This window comes from Hypomesus nipponensis, chromosome 6 (assembly GCF_054491055.1).
Source record: "Hypomesus nipponensis isolate SF chromosome 6, ASM5449105v1, whole genome shotgun sequence".
NCBI lineage: Eukaryota > Metazoa > Chordata > Actinopteri > Osmeriformes > Osmeridae > Hypomesus > Hypomesus nipponensis.
The window spans coordinates 10541275-10555666 of record NC_140366.1 but is presented as its reverse complement, the minus strand read 5'-3'; the positions used below and the strand labels follow the sequence as shown (position 1 = coordinate 10555666).

Below are 14392 nucleotides of genomic sequence, written 5' to 3'. Positions count from 1 at the left end.
GGACAGCACAGGCACGTGGAGATGAAGCCCACTGTTACAAGTATATGGTACCCTCTTGTGGTAGTAACTGTTACTACAAGTCAAAATAAATGGCAGCAGCATGGTAATGTTACCATGCCGTTTCAAATATCATGGATTGAAGAGTTAACTAATTAACTGGACATGCAAGACAAGACAAAAAGGGAGGGGGAGATGCTGAGAGGACAGCATGACACTTGGTTAAAGGGCCTTGCTGATTGAGTTGAGGAGTTGTGGTCCGGAGCCTGTGCTGTTCCGATGTGACATTGACAGTGGTGGGCATTCCTGGTTGTGTCCATGACTCTGGACATGTTGATTCCTCATTGCTTCCTTGTTTGACGTGTCGTGTAACGTCATGAATACCCTCTCTGTCTGGCTCGTAGGCTACTCATCCTTAATGCTCGCGCCCCTGCAGTGCCTGGTGGTGCCCTGTGTCAGCATGTCTCCAGCCCTCAGCAGTAGGTAACAGTGGAGTTGCAATCTGGTAAGAAAATATTCTCAATCCAAGCACAGTTCAACGTTAAAAAAACATTTTCAAAATATATAAAAATGCTATACTGTTATTGCAATTCTATCGAAGTCTAATCTTAATTTCTGATTTCTGTAAATTAATGACCTCCAATGATTGGCTTGAAAGTCAAAACTGTCCATGTCCCTTTTAAGCACAGGAAAGTGCACAGGCTATTTTAAATTAGAATACTGTGTATCTTATCAGGATATTAACCATAAGAAAGTTTTAGGATTACTGTGTTTTTTATTTTTATAACTTTATTACAGTCAACGTTTTTCAACCTGTCTCACGGAATGGACGAGGGGAAAAGTGAATGCTGGCGGATGACACGATGAACTCTGCCGCAAGCGGCGCTGCGGATTTTCAACCGGCAACAGCAACAGACAATAGCGCAGGGAGGAGGCATCGGGCACCATCTCCGGCCAGACTCCAAGAGGGGGCCTCTAAACGAGCCTGTAAAACTTCTTCCAGGCCAACATTTACGGTTTCTAGAGAAGTTACCAGTTGCAAAAGGAAAAAGGAGATTTCAAAGATCACAGCAGAAAAAGAAAACGCTAGTCGCGACGTGGCAGCTGTTCACCCGGATGGTGCTGAAACTGCTGCTGTCAAAGCAAATAGGGCGGATGGTGGAGGAGAAGATACAGATGAGATATTTGATCAGCAAACAGACTCAAGATCTTGTCGCTTGCCTCTTCGCTTGTCCTGCCTTAAATGCGATCCGTCTCAACGTTTTGATTCAGGTCGACCAGACTGTGCTGGATCGGCTTCGGTGAAAGGGAAGGCAAAGAATCGGAGCGAGGAGGAAGGGATAGCGTTAGCGGGTAGCCACAGGAAAAGAAGCGGCGAATACACGAGCAGTAGGCCGGGTTTAGGTCTGTGGAGGGGGGGATGCTTGCAGACTGAACTCATCCAGTTCCACTTAAACAGGAAATTGAAAAGAAGTGGCCACAAGATGCACACCAAAGCAGGCAGCACGCTTGGCGCTGAGGCCCAGCCGGAGCCGACCACGGAGGCCATAGAGGCGGGGTCCGTGACACAGCAAGAAGATGATTTTCACGACGAGATGGAAAGACTGCTGGAGGAAAATGAAGATCTCAAAGTATGGCTCTACTGTCACCTTAAATTTTGCCCACACCGTGTATTACAATATTTGTTTGACATCATGTTGATAGATGCTAACATTAGTTGACATGCATTATATCCACGTAGGGATGGCATCACAGACTCATCTAGACTAAAACTCTCAGCACCGTGTTTAAAAACAGCACTGCATATGACCATGGCAAACAGGTTGATGTAACACAACGGGCCTGGTGATTCTCCTGTGACACATGTATGGCTCCAACACAGCTCAGCCTGTTCCCTACACACACACTCAAAGCTCTGCTCTGTGTGTGTCCACCCACACAGGAAAAGCAACATGCCCAGTGGCAACTGCAGACTAACCAATAACCACATCCCACCCAGGCAGACTAACCTATAACCACATCCTATCCAGGCAGACTAACCAATAAGCACATCCCACCCAGGGTTTCATCCATGGCTTCCTGACTGCTTACTGTAAACTCTTTTTATTGTGATGCCTCATTTTCAGACAGGTCTGAACTGCAGTACAAGAGGACTAGGAACATGGTGGGGTGTCAGATGACATACTGTTAGTGTGATACAGTCAATATAGCCCATTAAGCCCAATTTCACCCATGAACGTAATGCCATTTTAGGGATGTTTGCGGTTAAATATTTAAGAAAATACCAAGCTGGGAGCTATGCTAGTTAATAGGCTGCATCACATGGTAAACATTCCAAGTCTGTATTCCTGATAGACTGCAGAGTCTGTGTAGAAGTAAGCCGGTGCTGTCCGAATCCATCATTGATTGTATCTGATATTGATGTGCAGTGTGAGATTGAGGAGATGCGGACGGAAATGGACGAGATGCGCGACACCTTCTATGAGGAAGACACATGCCAGCTTCAGGAAATGAGGCGAGAGTTGGAACGAGCCAATAAGAACTGCCGGATCCTCCAATACCGCCTTCGGAAGGCAGAGAGGAAGAGGCTTCGCTACGCCCAGACTGGAGAGATAGACGAGGATCTGCTGAGGAGTCTAGAGCAGGACCTGAAGGTGTGTGTGTGTTTGTGTGTGTGTGTGTGTGTGTGTGTGCGTGTGTGTGTATGCAGGGGTGCCACCAGGAATTATGGGACCCATGAAAAAAAAGAGGATTATTTCTAATCGTTTTTCAATTTTTGGGGGGCTCCTGTCGGTCAGGGGCCCTTGGAATTGTCCTAACTTTCCCCCCCTATACGGAACCCCTGTGTGTGTGTGGCTGAACTTGCATTTCCCTGCTTAGGCAAACTTAGGAAACTTGATATGACTGCGTGAGAGGTTTATGTACGCTATGTGTGTGTGTTTGCTGCCTCTATGAGACCTTCCTAAAAGCATTTGATATCCATTGTCCGTTAATCTTTTGGATGCAGGTGGCAAAAGATGTGTCTGTCAGACTGCACCATGAGCTGGAGAACGTGGAAGAGAAACGCACAAAGACAGAAGATGAGAATGAGAAACTGAGACAGAAACTCATTGAAGTGGAGGTGACCAAGCAGGCTTTACAGAATGAGCTGGAAAAAGTTAAAGAGGTGAGCACACATGGATGTTTACCTCTGTCTTGCACACACACACACATACATACACACACACACACACACACACACACACACACACACACACACACACACACACACACAAACACAGTTTTTCACTATATTGTCTACCCTTCCAGTTGTGCTCACATTGCCCTCTAGTGGCACTGGTTGAAAAACTCACCTTCTACTCTCCCTATTGTTTTGTGTTGTGTCCACAAGCATGCTAGTGAACAGCCTCATGTAACATGTTTCCTTCTGTGTATCCAGTCTCAGAAGAGAAGAGGAAGTAAGGATGTCCAGAAGTCAGATAAAAAAGCTGCACAAACTCCCACAGAGGTGAGGAATCCCAGAACCGAGCTTTTGTACGGTAGGATTTATTATTGATGCGGTCACCTTAATACACGTACACAAAAGAGGGGCGGACCCCAGTAAGTAAACAAAAAGGTCTACACCTTCACTAATACTTTTTGAGCTATGTCTGCCTTGACTATGTTAGCGTCGACTTAGTGTTAGCATCCTACCCTAGAATCACTAGCTCGCTCAATGGCAAGTGCTAAGTCTACAGAGGCAAGATACACAAGGCTATAACTCCATGGTGCCCTTTCTTCCTCGATGTATCCTCCTTCTATTCCCAGGACGACAACGAGGACCTTAAGTGCCAGCTGGCCTTCATCAAGGAAGAGGCGGTCCTGATGAGGAAGAAGACGGCCAAGATAGACAAGGAGAAAGACCGTCTGGAGGCGGAGCTCCAGAAGTACCGCTCCTTCTACGGAGACCTGGACAGCCCCCACCCCAAGGGGGAGGCCGGGGGCCCGCCCACCACCCGGGAGTCTGAGCTGAAGCTCCGCCTGCGTCTGGTGGAGGAGGAAGCTAACATCCTCGGGAGGAAGATCGTAGAGCTGGAGGTGAGGAAGTACAGACAGAGGGGGAGAGGGGAGGAGAGTGGAAGAGATGGACGGAGGGGGGGGGGAGGGGGAACTCTACTCGATTTTTTTTCGTTGCATGAATTTAAGACCGAGAAGTTGAGAACGCATGGTGGACACACACTTGCTTCCGTGTCTGCAGGTCGAAAACCGGGGACTGCGGGCCGAGCTGGATGACCTGCGAGGGGAGTGTGAGGGGGCAGGGAGCTCCGGGCCTGGAGGGGCAGCGGGCGGATCCTTCATGGGCCGAGGTCAGGGGGAGGCCATGTCGGAGCTGAGGCAGCAGCTGCAGCTGGTGGAGGACGAGGCAGAGCTGCTGAGGAGAAACCTGGCGGACGCCGAAGATCACAACAAGAGAGTGACGGGGGAGCTCAACAAGCTCCGCTTCAAGGCCGGCACCCACGAGGGTGGGGCCAGGCACGGGGGAGGGGCGTCGGGAGGCGTCGGCTTGGATGGAGCCAAGGCAGAGGCACTGCAGGAGGAGCTGAAGACAGCCAGGCTGCAGATCAACGACCTCAGTGGGAAGGTGAGGGTTTTCTTGTCGCTGTTTGCTTCCCACTTTCTCATTCTGTTTCATGCAATTTGCTTTTATCTTTCATGTTCGTGACTTTAACATGGTAGGGTAAAACTTGTTTGACTTATGGAATGATATCAAGAGATGTAGAAAAACTAAATGTGTGGTCATATGATGCTTAAATATTCATAGTCAGTGTGTGCTGTTTTGTTTTGAAACAGCTCCCCATCAGGGTGTATAAACTTGTAACAGCACCCCCTAGTGGATATTTAAAGTACATTACGGGACTGAAACATTCTCCCTCATCTTCTCTCTCCTCTCCCCCTCTTCAGGTGATGCAACTCCAGTACGAGAATCGTGTTCTTCTCTCCAACATGCAGCGATATGACCTTGCCTCCCACCTGGCACTGAGGGGCGGAGCCAGCCCCCGTGACAGCGACGCAGACAGCGACGCCGGTGGCCCCAGTGGCGGGGGCGGGGGCCGGCGTGAGAGTGACGACGACTCCTCGTCTTCCCGTCTCCAGCCACCCCACCGCAAGCGAGAGGGCCCCGTCGGGGGCGAGAGCGACTCGGACGAAGTGCGTAATAACAGCAGCACCCGCTGCCTCACGCCCACCCGGGGGCTGTACACCCCAACCGGACCTGAGGGGGCTGCCTCCTCCTCCGCCGTGGGCATGTCTCGCTTCCTGCCCCGCTGTAGCCCGCGGGACCGCCAGCAGATGATCGACATCCGGATGGAGGCGGAACGTCTGGCCCGCACCATCGACCGCCTGATAGCGGACACGGCCACCATCATCACCGAGGCACGGGTGTACGTCTCGAACGGCGACCTGTATGGGCGGGGCTCTGGGGGGGGAGAGGAGGACGAGGAAGGAGGACGGATCAGGGAGCACGAGCTGCTGTATCGTATCAACGCTCAGATGAAAGCTTTCCGGAAGGAGCTGCAGAGCTTCATAGACAGGCTGGAAGTTCCCAAGCCAGAGGACAGGGAGGAGGAACCGCTATCGGTAAATTGTGTGTGTGTGTGTGCAATTGTGTGAGTATGTGTGCATGTGTGCGCGCATGTGTCTTCTTGGGATAGTGGAGATGAAGGATACCTAGATTGAGTTGGAAGCTAACACACACTCTCTCTTTCTCTCTTTTCCACCCTCCCTCATCCCACCTGTTCCTCATTTGTTGTTACTCATACTTCTTTCTTCCTGACCTAGATGTTCCAGCCTATCATTTTACTCATCCTCATTCTAGTCCTCTTCTCCTCCTTGTCATATGCCACCATCTTTAAACTGGTCTTTCTTTTTACCCTTTTCTTCGTCCTGTGACACACACTTCCCTCTGTAGTCTAGCCACATCCCTTGTTTACGTCTTTTTAATTTAATTACATTCGTTGCCAAGGTCACCCAAAGCACAGGAAACTCCCCGATTTCTGCAGAGGCCACAGTGTCATACCAGAAAGCACACCTCGGTTCAACACTGGAGACTACATTACCCACAACCATTACACACTACTATGTACATCAACCCCCCTTAAAGAGGTGAGTTATTACAATGTTCCCTTCATAGAAATAACTTATTTAAAAAATGCCATTAAGGTATAATATTTGTACTATGCAAATTTGGTAATGATAAGAAAATGATTGTAGTAATAAAGTTAAATGAGTTATGTGGCAAGGGGAAAGTATGAGCCCTTTGGAATTGGCCACTTCCACACCCTGCCCCTTAAGAGGTTTTGATTGTTTGTTTTCTTGAAACAATATTTTTAGGCAGCACTGTTTAGCGGAAAGCAATGACTGACTTTGAAGCCAATAGTAGTCCATCATGTGTTTGCCTTACATTATATGTAAAATCTGTAGAAGAGTGTAAGAGGTTAGGATTGAAAAGGAGTCCCTATTTATTTTCGATTTGTGTATATTAAAATGGAAATGGAATCTCATAAAATGTAACATGATAATCACCTGCTTTTTTCCAGAACTGTACATCAATCAACACCACTGTGCTGCATTTATATCCATTAGGTAAGAATGTATTGTTTCAGGTTACCCTAATTGTTGCCTTGCATACCATCTCTTGTTTTGTTTTGAGGTGTGTGTGTGTGTGTGTGTGTGGGGGGGGGGGGGTCCACAAAGGTATCCAATTATATCTATTTGGGTCACCTTGCTGGTAAGCAGGATACAAGATTGTGCAACCATCACCAGAAGCAATGACAGGCACTTGAAGAATTTGTCACTTTTGAACATGAAATATGGATCTTAATAACATCCTAACCACGCAACCCCGCAATTTTGGGGAATGCTTGTCGTCCATAGATACATTGTCGACGTTCTTATTATACACTGATTAGTAATCATTTGGGGAAATGATCTGTGACACGGGATCACAAGACAAAATCTGCCGAGAATCCCAAAGCGGAGTGGCAACAGAGAAGCCTATTGGTTTAGAGACTGTAGCAGCTGAAATAACTATGTAAACACTTTCCCTCTCTCCATGGGGCTTTGTAATTATAGACAGGATAGGAGTGACGACTGCCAACCCATAGAGACCCCCTAATGCTGGAATAAATTTGACATTATGACATTTGATCCGAACTTCAATGACGACGCCACGTAAATACTGAGGGCCACTATAAAGGCTGGGTGCCCCCCTGGAACAGAAGTTGTTTACCCTGAGCGAAGGCACCTGCTACGGACTTAACCCTACTGCCGGAGTGTGACAGGAGAAGGTCTCTTTAAATCCAATCCGCGGGACTTTACGTAATTTAGCGAAGGCAACCGATAGGGAGGCACGAGCGGGTGGATTTCGCAACAGGGGGTTGACGCGCTACTGTCCGAGACGAACCCAACGTAAAGGGAGACGCATTTCAGTTAAAGGGAGTCATTGAACACATCCTTCGATATATGCTCACTTTACATTGAAAGGCATTACAGAAGGAAGATATTTTACTAAAAGGTAAGAACAGAAGCACAATATAACTATTTTAACTTCAATATTGTTATGCAAATGTAAAAAACGGTATTCAGAAAGTGTAGTTTGGTAAATTTAGGCTATTTAATCCTTGTCATGAAACACCATAGTTTTGTCCTGAAACATAACTTACTTATTCGTTGTGCTTTATAGAAAAAGTAACTAAAGGACAAACAGAAATAATTAACCTTGCAGACATTCCCCTTGATGAATACATCTTTTAATAGGTTATAATTAATGGCCTTCCGACTTTAACGAACAATGCACCTTCCACCTGACTTTTGATGTGCAGGTATTTTTACATTGGTGAGGCACACGATGCTTTAGCTATTTACAGTCTGTTTCTATCTCTCCCCTTGTCTCTTACCACTCTTATCTATCTGTACCTCTCGCTCTTTGCTCTCTCTCTCTCTCTTCCTTAGTTTACGATGCATAGTTACACGTTTATAAATATCCCTCCATTCTTACATCATCATGAGGGAGGTACTGGACTTGTACGTGTATATTCGGGTACTTTCGGCGGTGTGAGTCTTCGTATCATATTAGTCGACAGTGAAGACGAGCTCGTTTTGATTTAATGATTGTGATTTATGGGCACTATAAATCAAAGCAACCATGCCTGGATATACATGTCCGAAATAGCCCGCTATCCAAGACGGTGAAAGGTGAGGCGGTTTTCCTGCATTCTGCCTTGTGCACTGACCTTATCGATTAGGGTTGACAAATGCGCAGTGTGCGCACAGTGGAACGGGAGATGGAGCGGAAGTGCGTCCTTGTCTGTAACATGAACACGTCCTAATGATATGATTCTTCCGGGTGATGAGTTTTTTGGTGTTTCTGTTTTGTGATTTTGACGTGTGACAAATGGGGAATGAGTGCGCAAATGGCTCATGGCTTCGGAATGCCTCCACCTCACAGCGCATGGTTGTAATTTTCCAAAGTCCAATTGAAAATAACTTTCAAAGCAAAGTAATCGAGAGCAGACCAGTAAAGTATATCATTGCAGCAGCAAGCATAAAGTTACCAGATCAAAATAAATAATTTAATAATGGAACGAGGACAGTTTATCATCATATTTAGGAACAAAAACAAAACTACATAGTAGGAGCTTTCTTCATGTCCCCTTGCATTGTTTGTCCTCCTCAATAACCCTTTCTATCCTCCTGTTTCCTCTCTTTTCTTACAGTGTTCCTATCTTCACACCATTGTTTGCCCCTTGACCCTCACGTGACTTCAAACCAGAAGGTCAAACCAAATAGCAGTTGGAGGAAACTGCATATCAGCCCAAAGGTCAAAGCGGCCCGACATGGCGGCCATCGACCTACCGCGTGGGCTGGAGCATCGTGGGCAGAGCTGGGGCACCGAGAGGGTGGAGCTGACGGACAGCTTTGACCTGGAGATGCAGGAGTGGGAGGTCCAGCTACAGGACATGCAGATGAAAATAGAGGAGGTGAGGAGATGTTCAGATGGTTGACAGAAGTCGGGCATGTTCTGACATGTTCTGAGACAGTCACGTGGCATTGTGCAACACGGGGAATTATGGACAGGCAATCCCAGGTTTGATTGACACATATTGTGATCGACAGCAATGTCACATTAAAACAACATGTCATGTCAGTGAGTAGGGGCAATAGTAGTGAGAACATATTTACATCTCACACCCCCTAGTTGAAACAGTTTTGCATTCAGGTCAAAGGGACCTTCCCTAGAGAGGGTTTAATAGGCTGTGAATGTCTGTGTGTGTGCCCACCCGATAATACACAGTTGGCTGTACACACCCCATCTTAGTCCAATGGCCACTCTGGGCTAATGATACAGACAAATGTTAACTAGCTAATTAAAGTGTGATGTGCTGACAGACAGGCAGAACACACACGACACACCCCATAATACTGAAAGTAGATACCAATGAATGCATTAAGACTTGGAATGCCAAAGGTAAACATGCTAGCTCAAAATGAAATTACATCTGCCAATTATAAAAATAGTCCAGTTGCACAACTGCTTTGTGAAGGTTATGTGACCTGTTTGTTTTGGACAGTAGATTGTAGTGCTTGATTTATCTCACGTTAGAAAGTGTTTACAGTGCACACATAATGGATAGACACATATTTTCAGGGTCCATACCCCATCTGGCTATGCAGTACTTTATTAGTTTCACCAAGTGTTGTGCTAAACAATATTTTTATTTTTGCTTTATTTTAAATTACAGCTGTACAATGAGGTTCAAGCTCGTAGGGGAGGAAACGACATCACCAGTGAGAAAAACTCCAACGACCTGAACTTTGGTCCACAGCACCAAGGCAACGGCTTCTGTGACCCGCCTGGTTGTCACAGCTACGGCAATAAGGACAGAGCTGTTGGTTCGCCAAATCTCCATAGCAACGGTTACAACTATGCCACCAACGGTTGCAGCTACCCTGTCAATCATCAGAATTGTAGCACCGGATATGCTCACAGCAGTGGGGTGGCGGAGTTTGGAGACTTGTTGCAGGACTACCTTGGTCAGGGCCATGGAATGACCCGGAAGAACAGTGGTACTCCCATCACTGTGAGTTAATTCTACAGTTAGTAATATCTCCTAGTTCGCTTCTCATATACAACAGTTTCAACATATAGTAAACCTTGCCTATTGCTGTTTACTGTCAAGGAGAAATTGGATAGGTGTGAGCAACAGATGGCCAAAGTAAGCTGGGATCTGCCTGGAGACCAGAATGAGGTCAACAGGAAGCCGGCCAATGAAAGGTAGGAGTGACATATTGGCACATTCACAATATCGACTATTTCAAACACACAGTTCTGGTTTATACTGTTTATCAGTTTAGGTCGCTGAAGACATATTTTTATAAACTCACATTTGAAGAGTTGGAAACAAATACAATTGATCAGTGCATTGGTGAAATCGATTTTGGTTTTTATGGAAGTCATGTGTTTCAGGGTTGTTCAGGACAGGATCATAGTAGGGTTTGAGGAGGCTGAAAACAGAAAGAACAAACACTGCAACAAGGAGAACACAGGAGCCAAACCCCCTTTCAGACAGAGAGATGCTCCCCCTGTACCCCCTCGCTCTACCTCCCAGCTCCCCGACTCCCCAGCTCCAGACAGGAAGGTCCATAACTCTGGGGTCCTGGTGGATAGGAAGTGCGGTAGCCCCTCTGTCCTCAGGAAGTTTGGTGCCATGCTTCAGGAGAACGAGGGCAAGACTTTCACTGACACTGGCGTATTGACCAATCTGGTGCCCCAGGAACCCAGGTGCCCCACCCCTGCCTGTCAGCGCAGGAGCCTTGGCGCCGGCAGGACTCCCACTCGTGGCCCCGTCCCAAAATTCCAGGCGGATTCCTCAGTGCTGACAGCAGAGATGGACCCTATCCAAGACTGGGCTGCAGCAGGGCCTCTAATAGACTCTCGCAAACAGAGCTACGTGGCAGAGCAGCGGGGCACATCTCTGGCCAGCTATGGCCACCCTAAAGGACCCCAGGCTGGGGCCCAGCCCCAGAGGAGGACCCAGGTGGGTGGGAGCCCCAAGCCCAGACCCAGGGCCTCGAGTGCAGGAGACAGGGACCTGGTCCATGGTCAGAGAGTTAAGAGACCTGCACCCCAGCCTGTAGAGCCCAGAGTGGAATACAGGAACCTGGGGGGCTCTCCTGGAACTCAGAGGATCCAGAGGGGAGGGATGCTGGGGAAGGATGGAGGACTTGTAGAGCTGCTGGATATGCTGGATATTGAACATGAGTATAACCCCAGCCCACGAGCTACTGCAGCACTCTCCCCCTACAGACAGGAGACGCAGCAGGTGAGCTTTTTCAAACCTTGTACACAAACATGCCACACACACATTTCCATTCACACGAACACAGTCCCTTGCCGTCTTGACCTTACTGAATCTGACCATCTTCCTTCAGGCCACTCCTCCTCAGTCGTCCCCGGCAACCCCCAGAAGGAATTTCTGTCGTCCTGCTCGACCCGCCAATCAACGTCCGCCCTCCAGGTGGGCAAGCTGCACCCCTACTTCCAAGATCTCCGCCCCGTGTGGTCCGATGTCTCGGCCCCCAAGCCCTCTGGCACGCCCGCCGAGCCCCATGACACGAAGCCCAAGTCCTGCCCTGAAGCAGCAGTCCTTCAGCTCCTACCTGCTCCATGCAGAGACTGTCATCATGTGAAAGACACACCACCCATACTACCTACACCTTCCCCATTCTAAGACATAGTTCATTCGTCATCTCGTCCCATCTTTCTGTAAATATTAAAGAATGTTCTTTATACCAGTCTATAAAAAGTGCTTTAAGAGAATTATGAAAAGTGGTTCACTTTTATGTATATGCAGTGTTTATTTAAATGGACACCAAATAAGTCTTCAGTGTTGCGGTGGCCTTCCCTTCTGTGCCAAACCTGGTCCTGGTCAATTTTGATTTAATATTTATTTTACTATTAGACTTTATCTGTCTTGTTTTAAAAACAATGTTTCTTTGGATGGCTGTGTTGATGTAGCATGCCCCTATATTTGCGGGTGCATGTCCTTGTATTGAACTTGACCCTTATCATCATGTTGCCTCAGTTTCAAGATGGCTGACAGACATCTTCAGTTGCATATGAGCTGTTGTAAGCGAAAATCTGTCTATGGTGTGTTTTACTGTATTATTATCAAAGTAATGCATTGGAAACGTTCAAGTAAACTTAGTGAAACATACAGTATATGACTCTACAGTGCTTTTTCTGTCATTTTCCTTTCTTGATAATAAAAAACAGTGCTTTGACAAGGTCTCTCTGTGTATATCTTCCTAAATTTTGGGGTAAATGTTTGCCTAAATGTTTCATTAGGTTAATGAGGTAGCACATGCTACTGCACAGCACGTCCTTCTGATATTTTATACAGTTGCCCTGTCAATCTCCCAAAGAAAAAGTCAGGGTTTTCACAATGTCACTGATGATAAGCTAAAATCAACACCTTAACACCATCAATTTCATCCCAAGATTAGATATGAGATGATACTGTACTGTTAACAATATTATAAATGTACTTCTAAATATAAAGTTATAAGAAACATCTTTCTCTTCCATGTCTGAAAAGTTCTGAATACATTTCTCTTGATGTTGTGTACAAGTTGTGTACCACACTGAGGGAAAAGAAATACACAATCCAAAAACGTAATAAAGGGTTCCATAGGTATCCCTGCTGAGGAACCACATCATATAAGAATATGTTTTGGTTAGCATTAGCCCTAAGCCTAAGCTAGAATCATTCCACCAATACAAGTGTATACCATGAACCACAGTAATACAAATATCTTTTGACAGGGACATGTGGAAGCATTTTCAGCAAGTGCACAGTAACAGGGGCAGTGTCAGTGGGATATATACCCTAGCACATAGTCTCACACCTCTTGGCCTTGTTGCCAGGCTATAATGTTCACAGTAACAGAAGTGGGCGGTGGCGTGAGTCTAGACTGTGAGGAGCTCAGCTTTGTTAGATTTGTTTTCACGGCCTGAGCTTCTCTCCTACTAAAACTCCAGGAACAACCATTCTGGCCTCTCCGCCATCTTGTCTGTCGGCTAGCTGTAGGGGGGGAAACGCAGACACTCGCACGCATATACTCTACACACACACATACATACATACACACACACACACACACACACACACACACACAATTACTCATGCCAGGTCTTACTTCTTTAGCAATGCAAATAATTTAATTTAACTCTCTCTCTCTCTCTCTCTCTCTCTCTCTCTCTCTCTCTCTCTCTCTCTCTCTCTCTCTCTCTCTCTCTCTCTCTCACAGTAGTCTTTGTCTTTGATTTGGTCTTTGTCTATGTCTCTTTTTCTTTCTCTTTCAAATGCACACATGCACAAACACACATACATACACACACACACACATATGTATGCACACACAGACACACACAGATACAGTGTGAAATATGATGTGAGTGTGGGTGTACAGCAGTCCCTTGGCCCCAGGGCGCCTCGGTCCTGTCACTTGACACCGTGCTGCAATGTTGCACCTCACACCCAAAATAGAAAGCGTGACGTTGTTTTGGTGCCAGAAATCTTAGCCTACTGCTGAGAGAGGTATAAATAAAGAGGAGGGGGGAAGGAGAGTGCCGCTGTTTCTCCATCGCCCCCTCGTTCCCTCCCTCCCTCTTTCCTTCTCAATCTCTGTGATTCGTTCAGCCACTCTCTTCCTTTTTATGTCTCTGTCTTTGTCTTTCTATCTTATCCGAGCAAAACTTTCAGTCAAGTTTGATAGTAGTTACCCACCATAATATGTACGGCTATCTCCCTCCTCAGTCCCACCACCTCATTGCCAATCATCTCCCTCTCTCTCTCTCTCTCTCTCTCTCTCTCTCTCTCTCTCTCTATCTCTCTCTCTCTCTCTCTCTCTCTCTCTCTCTCTCTCTCTCTCTCTCTCTTTCTCTCTGTCTATCCTCTTCCTTGACTCTTTCTCATCTAGCTGACCCTCGCCAGCACCCTTGCACGCACCCCAGGTTTCTCGGTCTCCCCTTCTGTCTGTCTCTGTCTGTGCCTCTCTCTTGCTCCGCCCTGATGTGTGTCTCTGTGTAAATGAGATGCAGGCTCACAGGCTGGCACCTCTCTCTGCTCCTCCAGAGTATTTTAACAAGGCTGCCTGGCAGCCATCAATCACGGCTCCTAATAAAGCCTTCCTGCTGGCTGCTGAAGAGCGAGAGGAAAGAGAGAGAGAGGCAGAGAGAGAGAGAGAGAGAGAGAGAGAGAGAGAGAGAGAGAGAGAGAGAGAGAGAGAGAGAGAGAGGTGACTCATCTTCCTCCCTTTTCGGTTTTCCTTCTTCCCTCCTCAGTATCCTCGTCAC

General features: G+C 47.0%; 2 protein-coding genes across 3 annotated transcripts; both read left to right on the top strand.

Annotated features, from left to right (window-relative positions):
* Positions 1 to 842: 842 nt before the first annotated feature.
* LOC146287000 (microtubule cross-linking factor 3-like) lies at positions 843 to 6618 on the top strand. Of its 2 annotated transcripts, XM_084699411.1 has the most exons (9): positions 843 to 1628; positions 2427 to 2651; positions 3005 to 3163; positions 3437 to 3505; positions 3805 to 4074; positions 4235 to 4618; positions 4939 to 5613; positions 5999 to 6138; positions 6573 to 6618. In XM_084699411.1, exons 1-9 carry the CDS (start codon positions 843 to 845, stop codon positions 6616 to 6618), a joined length of 2754 nt encoding a protein of 917 aa, XP_084555537.1. The 2 variants fall into 2 exon arrangements, with proteins under 2 accessions (XP_084555537.1, XP_084555538.1); XM_084699412.1 differs by lacking the exons at positions 5999 to 6138; positions 6573 to 6618 and adding an exon at positions 5815 to 5925 and having other exon boundaries at positions 1326 to 1628.
* Positions 6619 to 7270: 652 nt separating this feature from the next.
* Positions 7271 to 12321, top strand: LOC146286999 (uncharacterized). Its single transcript, XM_084700244.1, has 6 exons — positions 7271 to 7549; positions 8751 to 9014; positions 9777 to 10115; positions 10215 to 10309; positions 10400 to 11357; positions 11467 to 12321. Exons 2-6 carry the CDS (start codon positions 8871 to 8873, stop codon positions 11722 to 11724), a joined length of 1794 nt encoding a protein of 597 aa, XP_084556370.1. The 5' UTR covers positions 7271 to 7549; positions 8751 to 8870; the 3' UTR covers positions 11725 to 12321.
* Positions 12322 to 14392: the final 2071 nt, after the last annotated feature.

Excerpts from the sequence above, each read along its gene's own strand:
- LOC146287000 (XM_084699411.1), top strand. The coding sequence starts at position 843 with ATGCTGGCGGATGACACGATGAACTCTGCCGCAAGCGGCGCTGCGGAT. Across the intron at positions 3,164-3,436 it reads AGCTGGAAAAAGTTAAAGAG|TCTCAGAAGAGAAGAGGAAG; the intron begins GTGAGCACACAT and ends CTGTGTATCCAG. Across the intron at positions 5,614-5,998 it reads GGGAGGAGGAACCGCTATCG|GTCACCCAAAGCACAGGAAA; the intron begins GTAAATTGTGTG and ends TTCGTTGCCAAG.
- LOC146286999 (XM_084700244.1), top strand. The coding sequence starts at position 8,871 with ATGGCGGCCATCGACCTACCGCGTGGGCTGGAGCATCGTGGGCAGAGC. Across the intron at positions 10,310-10,399 it reads AGGAAGCCGGCCAATGAAAG|ACATATTTTTATAAACTCAC; the intron begins GTAGGAGTGACA and ends AGGTCGCTGAAG. Across the intron at positions 11,358-11,466 it reads ACAGACAGGAGACGCAGCAG|GCCACTCCTCCTCAGTCGTC; the intron begins GTGAGCTTTTTC and ends ATCTTCCTTCAG.